The sequence below is a fragment of the Camellia sinensis genome, unplaced genomic scaffold (assembly GCF_055761805.1).
Source record: "Camellia sinensis isolate YWXY unplaced genomic scaffold, ASM5576180v1 Unanchor4, whole genome shotgun sequence".
NCBI classification, from domain to species: domain Eukaryota; kingdom Viridiplantae; phylum Streptophyta; class Magnoliopsida; order Ericales; family Theaceae; genus Camellia; species Camellia sinensis.
Window position 1 is genome coordinate 15,617,291 of NW_028129277.1, and position 25,210 is coordinate 15,642,500.

The 25,210-nt window shown below is 39.2% G+C and overlaps 1 protein-coding gene across 4 annotated transcripts in view; it reads right to left on the bottom strand.

Annotated features, from left to right (window-relative positions):
• Positions 1-13,917: 13,917 nt before the first annotated feature.
• The window catches only part of LOC114261553 (uncharacterized), an 89,197-nt gene continuing 77,904 nt past the window's right edge, over positions 13,918-25,210 (bottom strand). For 2 of the 4 annotated variants that reach the window (XM_082912626.1, XM_082912627.1), the window contains exons 7-9: positions 15,018-15,229; positions 14,874-14,912; positions 13,918-14,272 (exon numbers count right to left, since the gene is read on the bottom strand). In XM_082912626.1, coding sequence (XP_082768752.1) covers positions 15,021-15,229 — 209 coding nt within the window. In that variant the 3' untranslated portion in view covers positions 13,918-14,272; positions 14,874-14,912; positions 15,018-15,020. The remainder of the gene's footprint in view (positions 14,273-14,873; positions 14,913-15,017; positions 15,230-25,210) is intronic. The other 2 variants (XM_082912628.1, XM_082912629.1) reach the window with 2 other exon arrangements.

A 25,210-nucleotide genomic window follows, 5' to 3' on the forward strand; every position in this document is an offset into this window, starting at 1 on the left:
CCTGCCGAGCCTTGTTATGGCTGAAACTCTTCTACCACATCTGGTTGATCGTCCAACCATCCCGTAGCCTCTGCTGATTCCTCATAATCGAACCAGTTGACGGCTGAGTCTCTTGGATCTTGGTTACTGTAAAACTAGAGCTTGGCAAGGTCCTCTTCCACAGCCGTTAAATCATCCGTTCCCTGTCCCAGACTGTCCCCTTGGATCACACACAGCTCCACCTCTGTTGGTAGTTCCATATCTGGTCTATCCTGGCCTATTGACAAAATGTAGTCACCTGGACTATAAGCTTTCTCAACACCACTCCCAGATTCCGCAGACTCTGACTCAATAACCCCCTTCTCCTTTGGAATCTTCTCTCTCGTGTCCTCGACAGTCATCACCGCTGGCTTAGGTTGGGTTATGGAGATGTCCATCATGCACAAATCGGTGCAATCGAGAAGGAACACTTCCGGCTTAGGTAGGTGGGAAGGAGTGATATAGATGCTAGGATCGTAAGGCATGACCCCAGTTTGGATGAAGTAGACTCTTTTGGGTGGTGGTGCTTGGTTATGTGTGGGGAGAGGGTTTGTAGTAACGTTGGGTTTCTCAGGAGGCAAAATCACCCCGTTATCGATGAGATCTTGAATCTCATGACGTAATCGGAAGCACAGATCAGTGTCATGACCGTGCTGTTACTGAAATGCACAATATTTGGCTGGGTTGTGGGTAGCGGGTAGTCTTTCTGGTAAGGGTCGCGGCTCTAGGGGCTTCAGATGCCCTTTTTTGATTAAAACCCCCAAAGCTTTGGACAGGGGCATATAAAGCGGAGCGAAGGTTCTGGTGTTTTTGGGTGGGTATTTGGCTCTTTGTGGGTTACTTCCGGATGCACCAGAGAATGGTGCGGCCGCCATAGTTCTTGGGGGAGGGTTGGTGGTGACAATACTCACTTCGGAGGTCCTGGTAGTTGTAGCACCACTCGGGCCTGCATTAGTCTTACGATTGAAAGTTCTGCGGGGTTGCTCCCGATCATTATCAATTAAGCCTTGCTTCAGTGCATCCTCAATCTGTACCCCCACTTCATGTAAATCAGAAAAGGCAGGAAAGGGGAGTATGATCATCTTCTACATTAACTTGGGCTGAAGATTGCGCACAATCATTCGAATCTGATCTTTGTCCGTGGGCCTTAAGGTCATCATCGAAGCCTTAGCCCGCCATCTGGTCATGAATTCTGAGAAGCTCTCTTTGGGTTCTTGCCTCGTTGTCTCGAGATCCCGGGTCGTAATCTCGATTTGTGTATTGTATGAGTACTGCAAGATGAAGGCCTCAGCCATTTCGTCCTAGCTTCTCTTGACGTCATCCTCCAATTTGGCATACCATATGGCCGCTACACCCGACAGGGTCCGGCCAAATAGAGACAGCTTCTGCAGTCTAGTGAGGCCCATTGGCCTTAGGATATATGAAAACAACCGCAGGTGCACCATGGGGTCCCCGGACCCATCAAATCGATCAATGTGCGGCATTTTGAATCTATTAGGCAGCGTTACAGCTGTGTCGGTGTATCCATCTTCGATGTCAGGGATGGTCTTGACTCCTTGGGACTTCTTAAACATCTTTTCCAACTTGCTTAATTTTAAGGCTGTGGGGTCCACTTCGAACTCAAAAGGAGAGTCCGGTATATTGACAGGCGTGGGCGCCTTAGATAGTTGTGGTGGAATCAGGGGCGGAGCTGGCCCCGCTGGAAGGTCTATATCCTCTTGGACATTTCGGACATTCGGTGTTTCTTCGGGTATCGGAACCCTTAGTGGGGGAGGGACTTGCTGTGAAGCAGATGCTCCCGTTTGCTGTTGTAACCTCACGATTAACTCTGCTTGTTCATTCATAACCGTGGCCTGCTGTTTGGCGAACTCTGCCTGTCGGACAGCATCCTACTGCATCACTTTCATGCTTTCTTAGAGTTGGCGCACCATCTCCTCTAAACTAGCCATACTGTTCTGTTCTGACTGAATTATCGGTATATGTTCCCTCTCTGTGGGTGAAACAGAACCCTGATCCCTACTGTACTCTGGTGGGGTAGATAAGGCCCTCTGAACTGACTGCTGAACTGATGCCCTTGGCCTAACTGCCTTCCGTTTAGTAACCGGGGGTAAAGAATGGTACACTGGTTGTCTGCCTACCAGATCCTCGGATCGATGGAGTCGACGACCTCTAGTCCAGAGTGCTTGGGGAATATCTACCGGGTTGGAAGCAATTGTGCTAAACTACCTAGCAAAAAAATAAATAAAGCAATAAATAACCAGACAATCGGACAGCATAACGGCATAAAATAAACACACACAACGCACAGTTGGGTATTTATAACACACAGTTGGTAAGCCGAACACACTGTTCCTCGATACTGATCATTGTTCTCAAATCACCGTTCCCAAAACTGAACTTGATACCCGCAGATAACTGATTTCTCACCAACACTGATACTGGTGCCCTCGGGCCTAATGCTCAATCTTGCAAACTGATATGTACGTTCCTGTAGAGATACGCTATAAAGCACATAGCAGATAAGTGAGAGCCAAAACACCCCTATGTTGGGGTAGGGTTTCCCTGTCCTATTTTGTCAGGAGCTAGGGTTTCACTATGCACACAGCGATTTCAAACAACCTATGATTGGGTAAGCAACCTGTCCTAGCTTGGAATGGTCACTATGGATTTCGATATGCACTAGGTCGAATGGTCAAAAAAGGTGCCCTGGTAAAACCGGGGTTTGTGTTCCCATACTGTCAGAGCCCACAACCGGTCAGCCTTATGGTCATGTCCTGACAAGACAAGCCTCCGCAAACCGTTCAGGAATGGCAGATGGCAAACACGGTGTCCTAGGCGCACCAATGCACATGTAATACAAAGAAACACATAAATGAAATCAAAACAGGATATCACGAGTTCGAGTCAAGCTCTCTTAAAATCCCCAGCAGAGTCGACAGAAACTGTAACACGTCCGCGAGGGACCCCGCTATAGTTCGGACTCGATTTGTGTCACGGTTCTTAAACTGAACCAAAGAGTCCATATCTGGCAAATCGCTTTGAGAAAACAGATTTTTGAAAGAAGTGCCAAACATGGACTGCTTTTCCAGATACAGAGTCGCCACCTAAATATTTTATTTTGGGGGAATTTAGGAAATCCTGACTCGGTACCAAAGGCCACGTGTCCGTCATCACCAAAGTTGCCTCGGCTCGAGAACTTGGGTACGATTGGGGAAGATCAGCTATGAGCACCCCCTCTCGCCCGATCTGAAGAACGGCCTTTACTAACCATGATATCCAATTTTGAAAACGTTATGTGTTCTTATTCCGATTATTAGCCTAGAATTACTATGTTATGCGCACAGCAAACAAGTATAGACCAAATCGCCTAAATTGGAACAAAACATAACATGTTTGTTTTGAAAATGATTTGCTACTCGCAAGTAGGCAAAAATGCAAGTTTTGCCACCCTCAAGTGGATTTTAGAAAAAATGGTTTTGCCACTATCGAGTGGGCTTAAAACTCACAGTTTTAATGCATTATCCCAATTTAAGCAATTTGACCTTCATCTACAGGCATTCAAGCAGTTATATCACATAAGCAGCTAGCCTCATGGTAATCATGCAATTATGGCAATACTCACATGCATGCGGTATGCTAAAGCAAAAGAACTTACAGAGTACTCCAAGCCAAAACAGAAACTAGTTAGTAATCATATGCATGATCCTAGTTCATGTTAAGATGGCTAATGCAACACACGCAAAATGCAACTAAGATAGGCTCGACTAATCTACAATGACATGTGAAATGCTACAACTAACACGTATTCAATTTGAAATTAAAATACAAATGCAGTTAGAGTGATGCGCCGAGCCCGATGAATGTAAGACAATTGTGTGGATGCACGCATGCATAGCATAAGGTATGCTAATTTAAATATGTCCTAGTCTACCATCATAAGCGGGTAAATAAAAAGGAGAAAGAAGTGGGGGTTGGAAGACATGCACACACGCACCCACACTTATTACACAATTGCCCTCACTCGGAGGGTCCAAATAAATATTACAGTCCGAATAAATAATACTAAATTAATTATTACAAAATTTATAATTTAATTAACAAATTAAATGCAAAGAGAAGATGGCCGCAGCCCCCGCCTCGGGATGCGTAAATGATGCATGCTCGGATTTATCTTGCCCCGGAAGCCCGTACCATACCACTGCTGCCTCTGTTTACACTGCCCTGCTTCTCTAAAAACTGCCAAAATCCTGGGACAGGTTCCCTGAACCCTGTAGGACACCATCGACTGAAGGGAATACCCACCGGCCATGGAACTTATCCATCGGCTGGGGTTTAATATTATCGGCCACCAATCCATGGCCGGTCGGCACTCTACAGTGCCGGTCGGCAAAAACTCCCTGCAGAAACTGGTTTTTGACAGCAACAAGGACAGACAGTGTATGGCATGGAATTTCAAGCAAATGTATGCGTGGGCACACTCCCTATCATGCAAGGGACTCAAGGGAGCATGATCCTCGACCCTCAGGCCATCAATCATGCATTTTGATGCGTGATGGCCTAAGAAGCCAAGGTTGCAATCCAATGAAAATGCATGCAACATATAAATGAATACCAAAACCCTATCATGCCAAAGTCAAGGGCCTTGGTGACCGAGAGTTGAGACGCGTTACATCACTTGTAGTATGAACACTTCTCCCCCCTCACACTTGGTTTGGCACCCCAAACCAAGCAATGTAATGCATGTTATGCAAACATGGCTCGAAAATGCAACATATCACTAAAATGCAAAGCATGCCAAATGTAATGCAACATATCATGGCAAGCATGCAATGTTCCTAACATGCAATGCTACAATGCAACTCATCATGCAATGCTAATATGGTACAATGCAAGCATGCGATTAGAGGCAACAAGTCAGGCATACAACCATGTCCGAGAAGGGACTTAGACTGAAATGGGAGGCCTCAAACATCCCCCAAAACAGTGGCCAAAAGTGTCTCAAGTGATGGACAAAATGTACTACAAGCATGCAAGTCAAAAGGGGCCCAAGGCAAACGCATAACAACAGGGCACTCCACTACCACTAACCCAAACAAGCATGGCATGAACTATACAACCCAAAAATAGAATTTTGGCACGCAAAATAGCTCCAAAACTCGCTGGTATGGCAGCCCTAAAATGACCCAAACACATAGGCATACACAATGCACATGTAAAGGCATGAAAATACAACACTTCAAGGCATTGAAAGAGACACAAAGGACAATGTAAGACCACATTATATGGACTGGAATATGATCTCAACTAATGCCAAATGATGATAATAGGCCAAGCTAGGCATGTTAATGATCCATACACTCAAGGCTCATGACCAAAATGCAAAGCAACTATATCAAGCATGCTAAGCAAGACCAAATCAGTGGCCAACAGACCTCATGCATGACAAAATATGGTCAAGAACTTCACAAAGTGAAGCCAAAATATGAGAGCATGGTAGTCAAAAGTCATGATGCATTTCTAGGCACAAACAAGGGAATACAAAGCAAGTATGTTAAGCATGCAAAGGGCCACCAATCCGACCAAAAACAGAGATAACATGTGACCTAAATAGCACCAAAAACATCTGATATGGAGCCAAAAACAACCAAGCATATATGCTACCCTTATGAGCCCAAAACATGCACAAATAAGACACAAAGGGAGAGGGGTGTCGCTCCCCTATACAAGACTTCAAACCATCTTCTTCACCACTAAAAATCCACTGGATTTCAGTGGTGAGAAGGCTAATACAACAAAGCAAATAAGGCTTAAAGAAAAAGACACCAAAAGGTGCCAAAAGAGACCTAAGAGAGGGATTTCGACCCCCAAATCCAAAACACCCTTAATGAAAATTCTTAAGCATGAAAATATAAGACTTTTTTTAGTTATACACAAAGCTCAAATCAATATGCAAGACAGGTCAAAAGCCAATGCAAGATTGGGGAAAATAAAGCAAGAAACTCACCCTTGAAGAACACTTCAAGAACAGTTGGTCCAGCCACTCTTTTCTGACCAAAATCAGTCCAAAAACTCAAAAACAAACCCTCAAAGCCCTTCAAGGTCGAAGCAAGGTGTAATAGTGTGTGTCTTAGTGCAAAACTAAGGTGAAAATGTACTTTTAGGCCATAAAACACACACAAGGGAGGAGAGAGAGTGAAATATAGAGAGAGAGGGTGTACTTTTAGCTCTGGTTTTTCTTTCAAAACCACCAACCCTTGTCAATAGGAGAAGAGGGGTCCTTATATAGGCAAAGGGAAATGGTTTAAGCTTCTCAAAGAAGCTAAGTGAAAGGGGCAAAGGGGGCAAAGGAGTCAAGGCTTCTTGAGGAAGCTAGGACAGCTGGCCAAGCTTCCTCAAGAAGCTTGGCCAAAGGGTTCAACCTTCTAGAAGGAAAAAGGGGTGCAAAGGCTCAAAACAGCCACTTCATGCACGGGGAGAAGTGTTGTTGCATTCCAGCTGGCACAGCTGGCATGCACCAATCTGAAGGGTGCAAAAGGGTCACACCGGCCAGCAAAAAAAGGTCACTGGCCAAAACAAAGTGCCGGTCGGCAAAATATAGTGCCGACCGGCCATTGGTTTTAAGAAACCACTGCCGGTGGCACCAATAAACGGTCGGTGATGTGAGGGGACCGCCGGTGGGGTGTGGGAATGGCCAACAAGCCATTCCCTGCCTTTCAAGGCAAAAACACAAGTGTTTGGTGCAAAACCAGACACCGAAAAGTCGAGTCAATAGATCCTGAGGCGAGGCGCGTAGCCAAGACCTCCGGGAACTCGAGACGAACACAAGCACGGATGATCACTAAGTGTTCCAACGATGACGTCCAAGTCTTGAAGATGGTCAACAATGGGGTGTCTACACCCTGTGTTCCGTTTCCCTATGTTTTAATCTTTTGGAATAAAATGTCACGTGAAACTCTAAGGTAGTGTTTGGTTCACTGTAATAAAGTTCAAAGATTCCTTACACTTCTCATATTTGGTTGACTAAAAGAATAATGAAAAATTCATTGCAATAAGAATAATCATTTATCTCATTCCAATGAACCAAATAAGGTGTCAATGAGATTGAAGTATTTCAAATATGATTAGTGTTCTAATAAACGATTCGATTTATTTTGATAAATGTGTGAATTGGGTTTCCTTTTTTAACATGAAAAGTAATGTTTTGTGATCTTTTGTTTTTATTTGATTGTAAAAAATTAGAATTATAGTGAGAAAGAAATAGCCCATTGTACTTAAATTATGACACAATTAAGTAATCAAATAGTCATTGTACATCCATTGGTATTTAAACCTAATCTATAAATAGCACTATTAAATGAGTTATTTCTTCACTACAGGTCTCTGGTATTTCAACCTCTTCAACAACCTTGGAGTTCATTTTAATTCAAATCATGGACAACATTCATATTTTTGGTTATGTATGTTTAGTTTATAGTTTTTGAATCAAGGCTTAATTTTTGACTTTTTATTTATAATTTTTCTCATAATCAAATGCTTTTGTATTATTTTTTACAGGTGGATGATATGTTAGAGGAAACAGTAATATTAGATCTCTCTACTCATTTTTTAATTTTATTTAATCTACATTCCTTAATATAATTTTTCTTTTACCTTTCGAATGCATTTCTATATATACACAAGTTCGGTTTCTTCAAAACAGAAATGTCAGTGTTGTGATCCATAATGAACGGGACTTCAATGTCCTCTGTGTTCATGGGGTAAGCCCACTAATCAAATTTATTTGCTTCTCATATTTTTCTCTTAATAATTTTTGCTTATTTTTTGAAAGGTAAAGGCAAAGGTAAAGGCAAAGGAAAATGAGAAGCCTAAAGGAAAAGGAAAGGAAAACTACTCAAGAAATGGAATAAAAAATACACAAGTAGTATGGTTCTTTTCAAGTTTGTTTTGGAGTATGTGTAAAGAAAATCATGGGGGGAACGTGATATTTTGATGCATGCATAATCTCTGTGTAACTTTTTTTTTTTTACTGTAAAGTTTGTGAAGATGGGCATGGTGCTTTTAATCCTTAATTTATTCATTTTCAAACTAAATTATGCATCCTTAAAAAACAATACACTAGAAAAAATTATAAAGGATCTTTTACAAAGATATATAAAATTTTCCAAATAGAAGAGGGAAGTGACTAAAGTTTAAAAAAGAACACAAATGATGAAAGAAGGAAATAAATTGATAGTGTATTTTAATTAAAATTGTGTTTAAATTATGATGAAGTCAAACTTTTGTAGGATTGGATTGAAAAAGCTATGGAGCTCAAGAGGATAACTAAGACTACATTGCTCCGATGGAATTGTAATAAGGTATCCTTAGTCCATATTGTTTCAATATCTATTTTTCTTATTATTTCAATATGCCCATGTTATTTTTTAAAAATATTAGATTGTTGTGCATGCTCTTCACTGGAAAAAGTACACAGAAGTTGATACATGGACATTTCAAAATGTGATGGAGAACAAATTTGAAGGCGTCCAAGTGCTTTAGAGGCGTCCAAGTACTTTTTGTAAAAGAACAAGTTTGAAGACATTATATTTTCTAAAGTTGACAAATATTTTAAGTATATCCTTGGTGTTAACCACTATTGTAAAGCTTCCTACTGATATGTGCTTGAATGAATTTCTAATATTTTTGTTAAGTCTCTTAACAATGTAAAAGATTGGACCTTATGGATGGTTATTGAGTGTGGACAGTAAAGTGGCCTTGAAAATTCATTAAATTTAAGTGCAACAATTTAATTTAGTATCTTTGCATATTTTGGTGGAAGTCACATATGCTTAACATGGATTTTTGTGTAAATTAGTGTCTATTGTGCATGAATAATTTGTTAGTGGGTTGAAGGTGGATGTTATGGTATTGACTTTAGTGGGTTGAAGGAGGATGTTATAGTATTAAATAATCTATTGCGCATGAATAATTTTTATATTCTTGACTTTAGTTTCCCCTCCCCCTATCATCGTTTTGAATTTTATGTTTCTTCATTAAGAAAGACTAGTGTATTTTGATGCACTATTTTCATGGTTTGTTTCTGAATTCATTTTTGTTTTCAGGACCTTTGACTTTCCAACACAGTTGCCTGTGAAATTAGCATGGGTTTGTTGTATCATCCATGATATTCTAGTATCAACAATAAGGTTAGTCTTCAAAATAACTTTTTATGTCATTTATTTATATGTAGTTAGTTGAAATTGTGAAAAAGTTTGGAGGATTTGAACTATTCCTATTGATATTTGATGTTTTATTAGACTGATTTGAACTATTCATTAAACAGAGCTGATTTTGAAAATATGTTAGAAAATGAGATGGGAACTCTTGAAGGCATCAACCCAATTGTTGGAAAAATTGGTGTTATAAGGCTTATTTTGGGCCAACTTTGAGCTCAAAATTGAGTGGGCCCTAAACGTCTTTTGGGGTGGGTCTGAAAAGGTGACATGTTCCTTGCCGCATGGCAAGTCACATGGTGAAGACGGTTCGTCAAAACCATTTATGAGTGAATTGGAAGTTGATGTCGTTTTCGGGTTCGTGGAATGAACAATTAAAGCAGTAAATATGGGTTTCCTTGAAATGGGTTGTCCCACATTGAAACTTTAAAAGAGCTTTTGTGGGTATATAAGCTCTTGGTGTACTAACTTGGGTTGGGCCACAAGGGGCACCACAAATTTGTAGAAGGGAGGAGTTATGGACAAATGGAACCTTGGCTCAAACCACCACACACGCTGTAACACCCGCATCCTTTAATCCTTTGGAGTGTGTATTTAATTCCCTTATTTTTATCTTTTGGGAGTTTTGGAGTTGTTGAATGTTGGTTTTGGAGGAGTGTGATCCAATTTAAACTGGTTGGGTTTGTTTGTTTGCGCTTGTTCTTGTCAAAAAGTTCCTTGGGAACTTAAAAATTCTATTCTAGGGTCGACACCAGCCTTCCTAAGGGTCGACCCTTACCTATTGGTGAAGTTTCTAGAAGTGCTGTTGGAAAATAGAGTAGACACCAGTCTGGGGAGAGTCGACCCTCTTATGTTACAGAATCTGTGTTTGCTGAAAAATAGGGTCGACCCCCTTGCTTGTGCCAGATTGTCTTTTCTACCTAAAGGGTTAACCCCCCTGCCCGAAGGGTCGACCCCTACGTGTTTTTTTCAAATTTTTTGGGGTTCGAATGGGCCCTACCTTTGGGGGGTTTGGGGCCTATTATTTATTGACCTTAGGTTTACTTTTCTACTACTATAAATAGGCTCCAAACACATTTCATTTCACTTTTTCTCCTCTTTCCTCTCTCTCAAACCATGAGTTCTCTTCTTTCTCTCTAAACTCAAGCCTTTGGCACTAAGACCTCTAGATCTACTCACTTAGAGTGATTTTTTCATCTTGGTCCTTTGAGAAAAAGTGTAGATCTCGTCAAGGGCTTCTTTTTGGTCCGATTGGTTCGTGGTTTCGTTGCTATTGATTTTGGGTCGTCATCTCTTGGTTTCAAGAGGTAGGGGTTTCTAGTTTTTTTTTAATACCCTCGTTTATGGCTAGATTTGTGATATTTTCTTTGTATAAATACAAAAGTTTATATTTTTATGCATATTGTGATGAATCCCGAGATTAGGGGTTAGGGTTTGAAGAGAGTTGGGTCTATTTGTTGGGTTATGATCTTAGGTCATGAGTTTGGGTGTAAAAGTAATAGAAGGGTTGGAATAAAATGTGTTTTTGTGAAAAGCTTTAATTTCTCTTAAAAACCCTAGTTTGGCTCATGAAGATGGTTAATGGTTTTGCTTCAATTAATAGTAGAATCATGAAATTGAGGTGTTAAATTACACATGCACAAGTTTAGTTGAAATTTTAAAGAATTTGAGAAATGTATGTAAAAGTTGTGATTGAACTCATAATGTTGATGTCTTAAATTATGTTATAATGTGAACCAAACTTGGGGGAAAGGAAATTACTTATGGTATGGATGATATGAGCTTTGTGTTGAAATGGTTGTGTGTTATGTGAATTGTATTGAGTTATGTTGTGTTGAGTTGGTTGAATTGTGTTATGTGGAATTGAGTTGTGTTGGGTTGAGTTGAGTTGTGTTGGGTTGTGTTGTGGTTGGTACCCACACGAGGAGTTGAAAAATGATTTTTCGGTGCCCATGACCATCCGTATCATAGCCGGTAAATGTGGGGGATTGTTTTAAAAATTGAAAAATATTTTTTCGATGCCCACAACTATCTGTATAATAGCTAGTAAATGTGGGGGTGATTTTAATTCAAGGTGCCCAATTGCCCTGTCTACGCTTATCGCTGGACAAATGTGGGAAAAGTGTTTTTGGATGTCTACACAGTCTTGCCGTATTGTAGTCGACGAAAGTGGGAAAGTGTTTTTGGGTGTCTGCACAGTCCTGCTGTATTGTAGCCGACAAAAGTGGAAAAACATATGGTTTTCGAAAATGTTTTGGGTGCTTACGTCCTGCCGTATAATAGCTGGCAAATGTGGGGGATGGTTTTTTAAAAAGTTGAAAATGGTTTTCGGAAAAAGATATGGTTTTTGAGAAAATGATTTTTGGAAGTTCACTTCCCGCCATATAATAGTCGGCAAAAGATGGAATGTACTATGAATTGGTTGCCCGCTATCCTGCCGTATCAAGCCGGCAAAAGGTGAAATGCGTTGTGAAGTATGTTGAGGTTAGTGATGATATATGTAACTTGTGATGAACTTGTGAAATTACCATTTGATGTGTAAATTGGTATGGAATGGAAATGCATATAGAAATTTGAAACGAATGGATAATGAAATGGTAATTAGATAAGGGATTGGTGATAAAGAACTCACCGAGTTGTTTGTGAATGCAATTAGTAAAAGGGGAGAATGGAAATAAAAAGAGGAATGTTAAGATGGAAATTTAATAAGGAATATTTCAGAATGGATTAATAAATTTAAAATGATGTTGTTCCTTAAATATATTTGTTTTCCCAGAAGGATTTATGGTTTTCTGATAAATAGGGATAGTTTTGATGGTTGAAGGTTTACTTTAAATGTTCAAATAAATTTTGAGAAAAAGGTACTCTATGTATAATATTTTGAAATTACAAAACATTACCTTACTATATGGTATCACCCTGCATGCATGATCATTTCTATCTATAAGAATGTTATTGTTTTAGATTTATGAGATTCCTACTGGGCAATTGTGCTCACCCTTGTTGTTTCATTTTTTTTTACAGGAAGAGAATTTCGGATTGATTGGTTGAAGGATTAGGAAGTTCATGTGCATCTTGTGTGTAATCTCATTGTACCTTGATGTTTGTAGTTATTTATTTGTGACTCCGTAGTGGGAGCTTGATATGTATTATTATTATTGTTGTATTCATCATGAGAGAGAACATATACTATTATGTTTCTATTACTCAAGGGTAATAGATATTTGTAAATGTTAAAAAAAATAAAAAATTGACCTAATTTTCAGGCTTTTGGTAATGTTCCCGAGTAGTTAAAATTGGGGCGTAATAACTTGGTATCAGAGCTAACCGGGTTTGAAAACTTGGAGCTCGTGGGAAGTGATTTTTACCACAATGGGTTGGCTGCGCTTGGTGAAGGTGTTTGTATGTAGAAGTAGAAGGCGTAGGACATTATGTGTTGCTTTGTGTGAGCATGGGTTGAGCTTCTTGGATAGAACTTGTGGCCAACTAACTTGCTTTGAGATCTCATTGGAAACACGTCTGATCGACGTGGTTTCTAGTGGGAGTTCCTTGGATGTTACGAGACAAGTGGTTATCCTTGTAGACTTGACTCAATTATGTGGTTTGTTGCTTGAATTTTGTTTATGTGCTATGTGACTATACGTTAGGTTGCTTTCTTGTTCTGGCAGGAAGAGTAAGTGTCTCAGGGAAGGGAAGTCGGTTCATTGATGTTAGATGTTGTTATTGAGATATTAAGAGCTGTCAGGGAGTATATTTGAGATGAGGTGAAATCATTGGATGGTATGAGCTTAGTGTGAGTTATGTAGAATATTGTGAAAGGTTTGAAAAATGAGTGTGAGAATTGTGTTTCATGATGATGAGGGTGAGAAAGAGGGTTTGTGATATTTAAGTGTTCAGTGACATGGTTAAGGCTTGTACAGAGTTCATGGGTATGAAGGAAACTTGATAGTTAAATGCTATGAGTGGTTCTTAAGAAGGAATGTGGATTGTAATCTTTATAAATGGTGTTGTATGGGTGATGAATGTTTAGTGTGATTTAGAATTGGCGTTGCCATATCGGCGCAAGAGTGATGGGATTGTTACGAATAGTACTAGTACAACGTGTACTTGAGGAGTTTGGTAAAATCCTAGAAGTATGGGGAATGGTGTGTGGAGCTCCATCTCGGAGTATTTGATTTAGGGCAACCTGTGGATGTTTGAGTGTCAAATTTATGTTTTATTGAATGGTTAACCTATTGGTTGATATGGGAGTTTGAGTGACAAATAGTCACTTTGGAATGCTTAAGTATGAGTAGAGTCACAAGTTCGAAAAGTGTCTTGGAAGGGTTTCGTGAGTGTGGAGTATCCCATATGTAATGGCAAGGCTTGGATGAGGCTTGTTTCAAGTGGATGGAAATTCCTCGGGTTGAGGGTGAAACATCAAAAATTTCTTAGTCTAGTCTACATGTGAATGAAAAATGGTAATGATGAGTATGAATTGTAAGATGTTAAGGGGTGTGTGCTGAACCTCAGATAGGCACAATTGGTGCCAGTGAGAATGTCAATGTTTGAATTGTGAAAGTAGAAAATTGGTGAATTAGATTAAGTTGCATAGAGGAGATGAACTGTCACACCCCCAAACTCGCCCCTAAAAGTTTGGGCATGACCAACTTGATAACAATCTCAAAACTCAATAATTATGTAATATGGGGCCTGAACGGAAGCAATTATCAATTTAAAATAAACATCCATTGAGCTAACGCTTACATGCTAGGATCACAAAACAATCCATCAATTAGCCCAACACATAAGGAACATGCATATAAGAGACAGTTATACACACACATATATACAGTCCCATCCCCGCAATTGGGGGTATAACTAATGCATCGATAGTGAAGCTTATACACACTTTACTACATTTGACAAAAACCACTGACCAATGCTATGAGCAAAGAAAGGAACTTCACAAAAATGGGTAACTTCACTGAATTGCTTGGACACAGCGGGATGATCGAAGATAGCTGTTAGGCTGGACTAAAACTGACCTCCGGGTTGATTACCTACAGAGACAGACATAACACAGAGTGAGCAGGGCTCAGTGAATAATAGTATGTAGGAAACTCAAATGAATAAACATGAATCACAATGCATATATGCGCATAGGTCACATGTTTGATCTTGTTCTGTAACCATTTCCAAACGGCCTTGGGCCCAATATTTACACAAAACGACCTCAAGGCCAACATCATGTAGAACGGCCTCAGGCCCAAAATATTATACAAAACGGCCTCAGACCCACATATCAATAGCTGTCTAAACATTGGAGGGTAGATAGAACATCGACATGTACACCACCTCCCTTGGCCATAGGCCATGAATCATACTCAATTCAAATCACATTCGGTCAGTGAGACATCAGTATATCCTCACCTTCCTCTACCTTAGATCTGTCCAGACTCAGTAGCTTATAACTGAACGGCCTCGGGCCCATCGTTAGCAAGGCAGAATGACCTCAGGTCCATAAGGATATCGTTACTCAATAATGCACATAAGTTTTCTAATTGTTCATCATGAGGAGACATAGTTTACTTACAAATAACAGAACTTTAATAATAATTATTAACAGTAAACAAAATATATCACTACAGTACTATTACTCACAGTGTTGTGGTAGAGCGATAGTCCCTTCCTGAATGTGACCTACACGTACATGAAACTCACAACTTAGTCCCTTTTCCTTTTAATCAATATCTGATTCGTTCAATCTCTATTAAATTACTAGCATTTTAAAAGTTTCAAACACACATTTTAACAATCCCAGAGGGTCAAACAGAAGAAATTGAGGACAAAGAATTTCTTCCCATGGGTCGCACGTGCGGGAAGGTGGGCTGCATGTGCGCCCCGCACGTGCATATATTGCAGTGCCTCAAAGTTCGATTCCCTTGTTTTCTGCACGTGCGAATGTGAGCCCCGCACGTGCGGTTGCGCCTCTGTTTGCATACGGTCGGTCGTTGCCTCTGTTTTTGAGCAGTTCGGATTTAGGCAAAATTTCACACAACCAACACATTATAGAGTAGAAAATGGGGAAATCAAAGCAATAATATGATATAACATCATACTAACATGAATCATAAACTCAATTAAGTCTTTGTTCTTTTCAAATTCATGATCACACTCAATATTCTTATGTTTGATTATATTTGATATATGAGTTATATACATATATAACCATGTGAGTTCAACATGAAAAAAAAATCAAGGGCAAGATGTAATTCCTCCATAAAGCTCAAAATAACTCAAAATAACCAAGTGATACAAACATCCTTACTATTAGTCAATTATTACACACATGGCTTCAATTACAAACCCTAATCACATGGATACAAACGAAACCCTTACTCAAGTCCAAGTGAGGGGTTAATTTAGGTGGATTGAACCTACCTTGAGCTCAAATCACCAAAATCTTTCTCAATTCTCCAATGTTCCCTCTTGTTGAAGCTTTCTCCTCCTGTTCTCCCTCTATAACTCTCTCTCTCTCTCTCTCTTAGGAGATATTTTTATATGATAAGTTTTCTAAGTTAAGAGTTTAAAAGAGGTAAATAAGAGTCATATAAGAGTTGACAAAAGAAATTTAATCAGTTTAATCATTCTGAATCAATTTTTTATAAAAATTCCTATTATGATCTAAAAATCATGATTATCACAATTATACAGTCAGTTTTGGATTATCAAGCCTCTAAGGCTCTCAATTTCTGATCCAAACGTTACAATTGTAACAGATTTTTCCCCTAATCGACAGATATAACTTACAATTAGATAATTTACACAATTAAACTTAACTTCACATGAAATTTCACATTTCTCAGATAAATGCATAATAAGAGACCAAAAGCATACCAGAAAGCATATAGGAGGGTCGGGTTATTACACTCTCCCTCCCTTAAATAAGTTTGGTCCCTTAAACTTGTTTTACCTTATGATAGAAACAATTTTGGATACTGGTGTTGCATTTCCTATTCTTTCTCCCAAGTAGCTTCAGTCCCATAATGTTCTTGCCATTCCACTTTTACCATTGGGATTTCTCAATTCCGTAGCTGTTTCACTTGCCGATCCAAAATCCGGATTGGCTTTTCTTCATAGGTTAATTTGTCATCAAGTGTAATGTGATGATAGTCTACGACATGAGACGGATCTGGAAGGTAACCTCGAAGCATAGATATATGGAACACATTATGTACTTGACTCATACTTGGTGGAAAAGCAACTCGGTAAGCCACCGAACCCACTTTCTCCAGAACTTGGAATGGACCAACATATTAGGGTGTTAACTTACCCCTTTTTCTGAACCTTGGTTGCCCCTTCATCGGAGTGACTTTCACAAAAACATGACTACCTACCTCAAACTCCAAATCTCTTTGTCGGTTATCCGCATAACTCTTTTGTCTACTTTGAGCGGTTTTCAATCTTTCTCAAATAGTTTTAATCTTTTTAGTCGTCAGCTGTACAATTTCAGGCCCTAACAATGATATATCTCCGACGTCGGCCCAACACACGGGGGACGACATGGTCTTCCATATAAAGCTTCATAAGGTGCCATTCCAATGCTCGAATGGTAACTATTATTGTATGCAAACTCGACCAACGGCAGATGAATCTCCCAACTTCCCTGAAAATCCAAAACACACATTCGTAGCATATCTTCTAAGGTTTGTATTGTTCTCTCAGATTGCCCATCTGTCTAAGGGTGAAAAGCTGTGCTAAACTTTAACGTTGTACCCATCGCATCCTATAAACTTTGCCAAAATCTTGACACAAATTTTGGATCCCTGTTTGACACAATTGAGATTGGAACACCATGGAGTCTTACAATTTCATTCACATAAATCACAACAAGTATATCCACATTGTACTGAGTTTTCACAAGTAGGAAATGAGCGAATTTGGTTAACCGGTCTACAATGACCCATATAGAGTTCATACCCTGAGGAGTCTGTGGTAAACCTACAACAAAATCCATAGTCAAGTGTTCCCACTTCCATTTCGGAATTGGAAGGGGTTGCAGCAACCCTGTCGGTCTCTGATGCTCTGCTTTCACTTGTTGACATTGTAAACATTTTGAGACAAAGTCTACAATTTCCTTCTTCATATTGGGCCACCAAAAATTTTGCTTTAAATCTCGATACATCTTAGTATTCCCGGGATGTATTGAAAATCTTGAGGCATGTGCTTTTTCCATCAAATTCTTTTTAATTTCTGACACATTGGGAACACATAATCTGCCTTGAAATTGGAGCACCGAATTTGCAAAATTGAATCCGGGTCTTGGTTTTGTCTCCAACTCATTACAGATCTTTAAAGATTCATCTTCCATCTACCGCTGCTTGATTTCTTCAATTAATGTTGGTTGGGCCGTTATTGCTGCCACCATAGCGTCCCGTCCATGCATCACAATATCTACGTTCATCCTTTCTAATTCAAGTGATAAATCCTTTCGCTCCGTAAGCAAATTTACCATACCTTTTCGACTAAGTGCATCTGCAACTGTATTGGCTTTACCGGGATGGTAATGGATCTGTAAATCATAGTCCTTAATAAGTTCGAACCATCGTCGTTTTTGCATATTCAACTCCTTTTGTGTAAAGAGGTACTTGAGGCTCTTATGATCAGTGTATATTTCACAGGTAGTGCCATATAAATAATGTCACCATATCTTCAAAGCAAAGACCACCGCCGCTAGCTCAAGGTCATGGGTGGGATAGTTATTTTCATGAGGTTTAAGTTGTCGAGAAGCATAAGCGATGACACTCTATTTTGCATAAGTACACACCCTAATCCTTTATAAGACGCATCACTGTAGATCACAAATCCTTCAGTGCCAGACGGTAAAGCAAGAATAGGTGTTGTAGTTAACTTTGTTTTCAATTCCTGGAAGGCAAACTCCCGCTATTCTGACCATTCAAACAACACTCCTTTCTGAGTCAATTGGGTAAGTGGCACGGAAATTTTAGAGAAATCTTTCACAAACCTTCGGTAGTGCCCGACTAATCCCAAGAAACTACGCACCTCGGTCACATTAGTAGGGGTTGGCCAATTTACGATTGCTTCAATCTTGTGTGGGTCAACCGAGACACCCTGCTTCGTTATCACATGTCCCAAGAATGCTACTTCATGTAGCCAGAACTCACATTTCTTCAACTTAGCATACAACTTCTTGTTTCGGAGCGTCTGAAGAATTAGACGAAGATGGTGCTCATGAGCTTCTGCATTCTTTAAATAAATAAGAATGTCGTCAATAAATACCACTACGAATTCATCCAAGTATGGCTTGAAGACACGATTCATTAAATCCATAAATGTCGTCGGTGCGTTGGTAACTCCAAAGGGCATAACTAAGAATTCATAATGACCATATCGGGTTCGAAAGGCAGTTTTCTCAACATCATCGGCTTCAACCTTTAGTTGGTGATATCCAGATCGTAAATCAATCTTTGAAAAGACTTGTGCCCCTTGTAGTTGGTCAAATAAATCATCGATGCGAGGTAACGGGTACTTATTCTTGATTGTTACCTTGTTAAGCTCCCTGTAATCCACACATAATCGAAGTGTTCCATCTTTCTTTTTCACAAAAAGGACTGGTGCACTCCAAGGAGAAACGCTCGGGTGAATGAACCCCTTATCGAGTAAATCTTGCAACTGAACTTTCAATTCTTTCATCTCAACCGATGACATCCTATAAGGAGTTTTAGAAATGGGTTGAGTTCTGGGCACCACTTCAATTGTAAACCCGATTTCAAGGTCTACTAACTCTCCTGGTAACTCCTCCAAAAAAACATCCAGAAATTCACAGACAACTGGAATCATGTCAGTACCCCTATTCGTTGATTGCCCTTTCAAGACACTGCACAAATATCCCTGACCCCCTTTTTATATTAATTTGTATGGCTTTATTGCAGAAATTAGATAGGGTGGAGAAATCACTTCATGCCCCTTAAAAGTGAATTCTGACTGCCTCGGTGGGTGGAAACTGATTTGCTTGGTCACACAATCAATAGTCGCTCGATGCTCACTTAACAAATCCATTCCCAAAACGATATCAAAGTGAGTCACGTCAAGCGATAGCAAGTTGGCATATACCTGAACATCCCCAATTAGGAGTTCACAAGCAAAATAAACAGAAGTACAAACCATAGAATGTAATGACCCCAAAAGTAATCCTTATTTAATTAGGGGTTAATGTGTTTTAATTCAACTATATCTATTGGAATTGAGAATGTTTTTATCTTATTTTGGGGTATGGATTGAGGTGGTGGTATGATGGTAAAGTAAGATTGGACCAAAGAGTATAATCCGGATAGTTATTCTACAATCAATCGTCACTCATTTGCCCTTTTCTTTTTCTACACTTTGAATTTGAATGTGAGGTTAGAACCATTGGAAAGCTTATTTCTGGGGCTTCAATTTGGACACAAGAACGACCTAGAACGGAGTCTCGATGAGAGAGTTATACCCGTTTGAAGTTTTTACATCTGTGCTGGAAGCAGAGCCGCACGTGCGGGGAATAGCGCCGCACGTGCGGGCTGTACGGGAGACAGCAACTCAAAAACGAGATTTTTGGCCCATTTCTTACATTTTATTTTCCTCTCTTCTCCCTTCTTCCATGTCCGAAACCCTAGCTCCCAAAACCTTGATTTCCTCCACTTTTATCAACAAATCCACCATGGATCTTGCATCAAGGATGGAGAACAAGAAAGGGTCAACATTTCCGACCGATTGAAATTCGAATTTTTTGGAGAATTCTTCTCGATCTCCTTTGCTTGATTCTTGAGGTAGGGGTCCTTATTCCCTTTCAATATTTGCATTCATGGATGGAATTATGGAATTTTGTGTATATACAAACAAAATCTATAGTTTTGAGCATATTATGTCCAACTTGAGAATTAAGGGTTTAGAGTTGGAGATGTTGGAAGTTAAATTGGTGGGTTAAAATGATAGATTGTGACTCCTAGATGTATAATCATTGGGAAAATTGGAATAAAAAGTAATAGGTTAATAAGTTTGTATTTTTCTTGAAATTTCAATATTTTCTTGAAACCCTAGGTTGATTAATGATGATAACCAATGATTTGGCCCAAATTGAAAGTAGAATAATGAAATTGAGATATTGATTTAGATATCTACAAGTTTAATTGGAATTTGAAAATGTTTGAAAATTATGTTTAAAATTTGCGAATGAACTTTGTTATGAACGTTGTAATTCATGCTTTAATGTAAAGCAAAAATTGGGGAAATAATTTATTAAGGATATGGATGACATGAACTCGGTTGTGGAATGTTGAAATGGGATTCAAGGATTTAGTTTGAATTATGTTGAATTGCAAATTGATGTGTAATTGGTATAAAGAGAATTAAACAAGTTAAGAACGGAATAATTATATGTGACCCGATTTCTATGTGTATTATGAATTGTGTAGGGTCAGCTACATGGACGGACCAAGCATCTGAACACTATGAGTAGAAGTACAGTAGTCGTACATTCAATGATCGTTAATGATTCTTATTGTTAACATTTTATTTCTTGCAAGTATGTTGATTAACAAAGAATACTAACATTATGTACAAGATATCTATAGTGATTCACGACGAACCAAGGGAATGTATAAGCACTATGGAATCATGGTATTCACGTATCTCTGAAATCATTCAATTTGTAAATGTGCTTATCTCTCATTAGCAATTATCAGGAACGTCCTGTTAAACTTAAGTTAATTATGTTAACTCGTGTGAATGATGTAACGGCTACCAGTAGTACTCTGCTAAGTACAAGCCAAATATGGTAACATATATGAACGAGCAAACAAAGGTGTATGCTTCTATATGCGATTAATAGATCAAGTGAACTACGCTATTTCTTAACGAATAATTAGCTAAGACCACGGATTGTTTTATACGTTAATACCTGCTAAGCATTATGATAAACAACGGATTGATTTACGGATGGCTCAACCCAAAGACAGAATTCAATATCGATGACCTTGTCATGTAGCCCACATTATGATGTAACCTGTTCTATCTTTGCTAAGTGTACTGTAATGACACGATATAACAAGAAATGTTCTATGTTCTAATATGTTACGTTTTGGAAGTAAAGAACAGTTGGCCATACATGTAAAGTATTCATGACATCTGTAGCACACGACCCTTACCTGGGGGTAATAATACCGTGTTTTCAAGTATGTTACGAGTTCAAGTATGTTACGAGTATACGCATGTTACAAGTTCAAGTATATACAAGTTTACGTATGTTATAAGTTTAAGTCTGTTACAACTTTAAGTCTATTACAAGTTCACGTATGTTATAAGTTAAAGGATATTACAAGTTCTTAGTACCGAGGAACAAGAATGCTTTATATTGACTTGTTAGCACTATTGAAGTGCCAAGTATAATTAAGTTTGAATTCTGATTTTTGTTTATGAATTAAGCATAATGCATATGTATGAAATTGTTTCCGTTTATGATATGTATGGTTGGTCTGTAAAACCTGCTAATTACTGGTATGGAACAAAGTGCTACTTGGAACTAAGTGCTACATTGTGAGTCACCTCTAAAATCCATGTGAGTCACCTCTTGAGTCCATACATATATGAATGAGGCTTATAGCCAATCTGGGCCTATGGCCATTCTATATGATCTATGAGGCCAGAGGCCATTCTGTATTTTCGGAATGGAACAAAGTGCTGTACGGAACTAAGTGCTGCAATGCGAGTCATCTCTAGAATCCGTACGAGCCACCTCTTAAGTCCATACATATGTGCAAGTTATGAGGCCTATGGCCATTCCGGATAAGTTATTATAAATATGAAACAAAGTGCTACACGGAACTAAGTGCTATGATGTGAGTCACCTCTAGAGTCCATGTGAGACACCTCTTGAATTCATACACATATGTTCAAGGACTTTATGCCATATGATCAAGGGCTTCATGCCATATGTACAAGGGCTATATGCCAACATGTTTAAAAGTTTAATGCTAATATGTTCAAGGGCTATCGCCACTTTGTTCAAGGGCTTAAAGCCATTATGTTCCAAGATATTATGTTTCAAGTCAATATGTTTCAAGACTGGGCCTTAGGCCGTTCAAGAATTAATACAGAATCAATTAACCTTATGCCTCATTATTTATGTATGCATTGATATGTGTTATAATTCAAGTTGAGCATTGAATCATTTATGTGCTATTATTCACTGAGCTTCGCTCACTTTATATTATGTCTGTTCTGTAGGTAATCACTTTGGGAGTCCGTCTTAACCCTTGAAGCTCACCCTTCAGTTGTCAACCTCAGTATGCCCAGGCTCCCAAACCAAGTCTATGCATTTATGTCAAGTTTTGTTAAGATTTTGGCTTGCACTTTAATTATTTACCTAAGGTTAAAATGTATGTATATGACCCCTTTCTATACCAATATTTGTTTATGCGGTCATGTATGTGTATGGGTATGTCTAAAAATAAATGACTATCACGAATGTGATCTTGGCATGTTAGGTTTAGCTCAATGGATGTTTTTCTATGTTATTTTATTATATTAAATGCTTCTGTTCAGACCCCATATGATATGTATATCAGGTGAAGTGTCCGTTTCTGTATGGGTCATGCCCGAACTTTTAGGGGCGGGTTTGGGGCGTGACATAGAATCCCCCAGAGGTGAAGACACACACAATACATAAGGTAATAATTCCTCAGGTCTATCTAAATTTTGAACAAATATTTTTGACACAAAGGAATGGGTAGAACCAGAATCAAATAGCACATAAGCAGAATGACCGTGAACAGTAATTGTACCTGACACCACTGTTGCAGCATTTTGCACGTCACCCGGAACCAACGCAAACACTCTTCCTCGTCTGGCAGTGTCTTTATTATTGGTAGGCTTTGTAGCTAACTTTGTACTTGGAGCTGGTGTTGACCCTGCCGAACTTGTAGTAGTTCTATTTTCATTTCAATTTTTGGAAAGTCGTATATGTTTTATTACTCCTCGGATGTACTGGATTGTTATTGTTTGTTGTTATTACAAACGTATATGGTAAAGGTGTTGTGAAGTCACCGGATGGGTGACGAGAATTATTGCGTGGTGGTTGAAACTCAACGGGTAAATGATGAGAATAATTTGGCAAATGAACGTTTCGTTTCTTTGTGTTGTGACTTGGAATGGCACGGTCGACTAAATGCTAAGAATTTAATCAAAGTTGTGTTAATGAATGGCTTGTTGATTGAGCGGAAACTAAATGTTGATTGATGGTAAATGTAATTGCTATGAAAATTTTAGATTTACAAATGTACTTTGATGATAAATGATGAAGATGGGACACCGTTTGAGAAAGAAAATTTTATATATACATATAAATGTAAACGGTTTTTATTGTCTTATCTTTGAATGTCGGGCTGTATAAATAATTGGAAATGTTGCTAAGCTTTGTGCGAATTGAAATTGTTGTGATGGACCATACATTGTGGTGTGCCATTGGCTTTTGTTAGTGTCAGCCGAATTTTTGGTTTAATGGTGGTTTTCATTTTTCTTCCAAATTGGGAATTGGTTGTCTGGTGGTAGTGGTGCACGTTGTTGCTGGTTGAAAAGTTGTCGATTTTCCTTGGACGTACTAGTAATTGGCGTTATTCCATGTCTCTTGGACTTCAATGAGTATGTTGGTCGAAAGAGTGATCATGATCTCTTTCTTGTAATTCTTCTTGTTTGGGTGTCCTAAGGGCATTGCGATATTGAATCCGAATCTGGGAATCTATCCCAAGTGTAGAACTAGTTATAGGTGAGAGGTTGTGTTTCTTATTGGGTTTATACTACCTTTTGCTTGGCCTTCTTCTATTTCGGGGATGAAATTTCCTCAGGTGGGGAGTTTGTAACACCCGCATCCTTTAATCCTTTGGAGTGTGTATTTAATTCCCTTATTTTTATCTTTTGGGAGTTTTGGAGTTGCTGAATGTTGGTTTTGGAGGAGTGTGATCCGATTTAAACTCGTTAGGTTTGTTTGTTTGCGCTTGTTCCCGTCAAAAAGTTCCTTGGGAACTTAGAAATTCTATTATAGGGTCGACACCAGCGTTCCTAAGGGTCGACCCTTACCTATTGGTGAAGTTTCTCGAAGTGTTGCTGGAAAATAGGGTAGACATCGGTCTAGGGAGGGTCGACCCTCTTATGTTGCAGAATCTGTGTGTTGGTTGCTGGAGAATAGGGTCGACCCCCTCCTATCTAAAGGTCGACCCCCTTGCTTGTGCCAGATTGTCTTTTCTACCTAAAGGGTCAACCCCCTTGCCCGAAGGGTCGACCCCTGCGTGTTTTTTTTCAGATTTTTTTGGGTTCGAATGGGCCCTACCTTTGGAGGGTTTTGGGCCTATTATTTTATTGACCTTAGGTTTACTTTTCTACTACTATAAATAGGCTCCAAACACATTTCATTTCACTTTTTCTCCTCTTTCCTCTCTCTCAAACCGTGAGTTCTCTTCTTTCTCTCTGAAATCAAGCTTTTGGCACTAAGACATCTAGATCTACTCACTTAGAGTGACCTTTTCACCTTGGTCCTTTGAGAAAAAGTGTAGATCTTGTCAAGGGCTTTTTTTTAGTCCGATTGGTTCGTGGTTTCGTCGCTATTGATTTTGGGTCGTCATCTCTTGGCTTCAAGAAGTAGGGGTTTCTACTTCTTTTTCAATATCAACGTTTATGGATAGATTTGCGGTATTTTCTTTGTATAAATACTAAAGTTTATATTTTTATGCATATTATGTTGAATCACGAGATTGGGGGTTAGGGTTTGAAGAGAGTTGGGTTTATTTGTTAGGTCATGAGTTTGGATCATGAGCCTGAGCAGCCTGTCATGCATGCAGCCTGGGTAGCCTGGCATGCACGCAGCCTAGATAGCATGGCCTTGCATGCACACGGCCTGGCTGGCGTGGCCTGTGCGCATACTGCGCACACGGTCTTTTCACCCCGGGCGT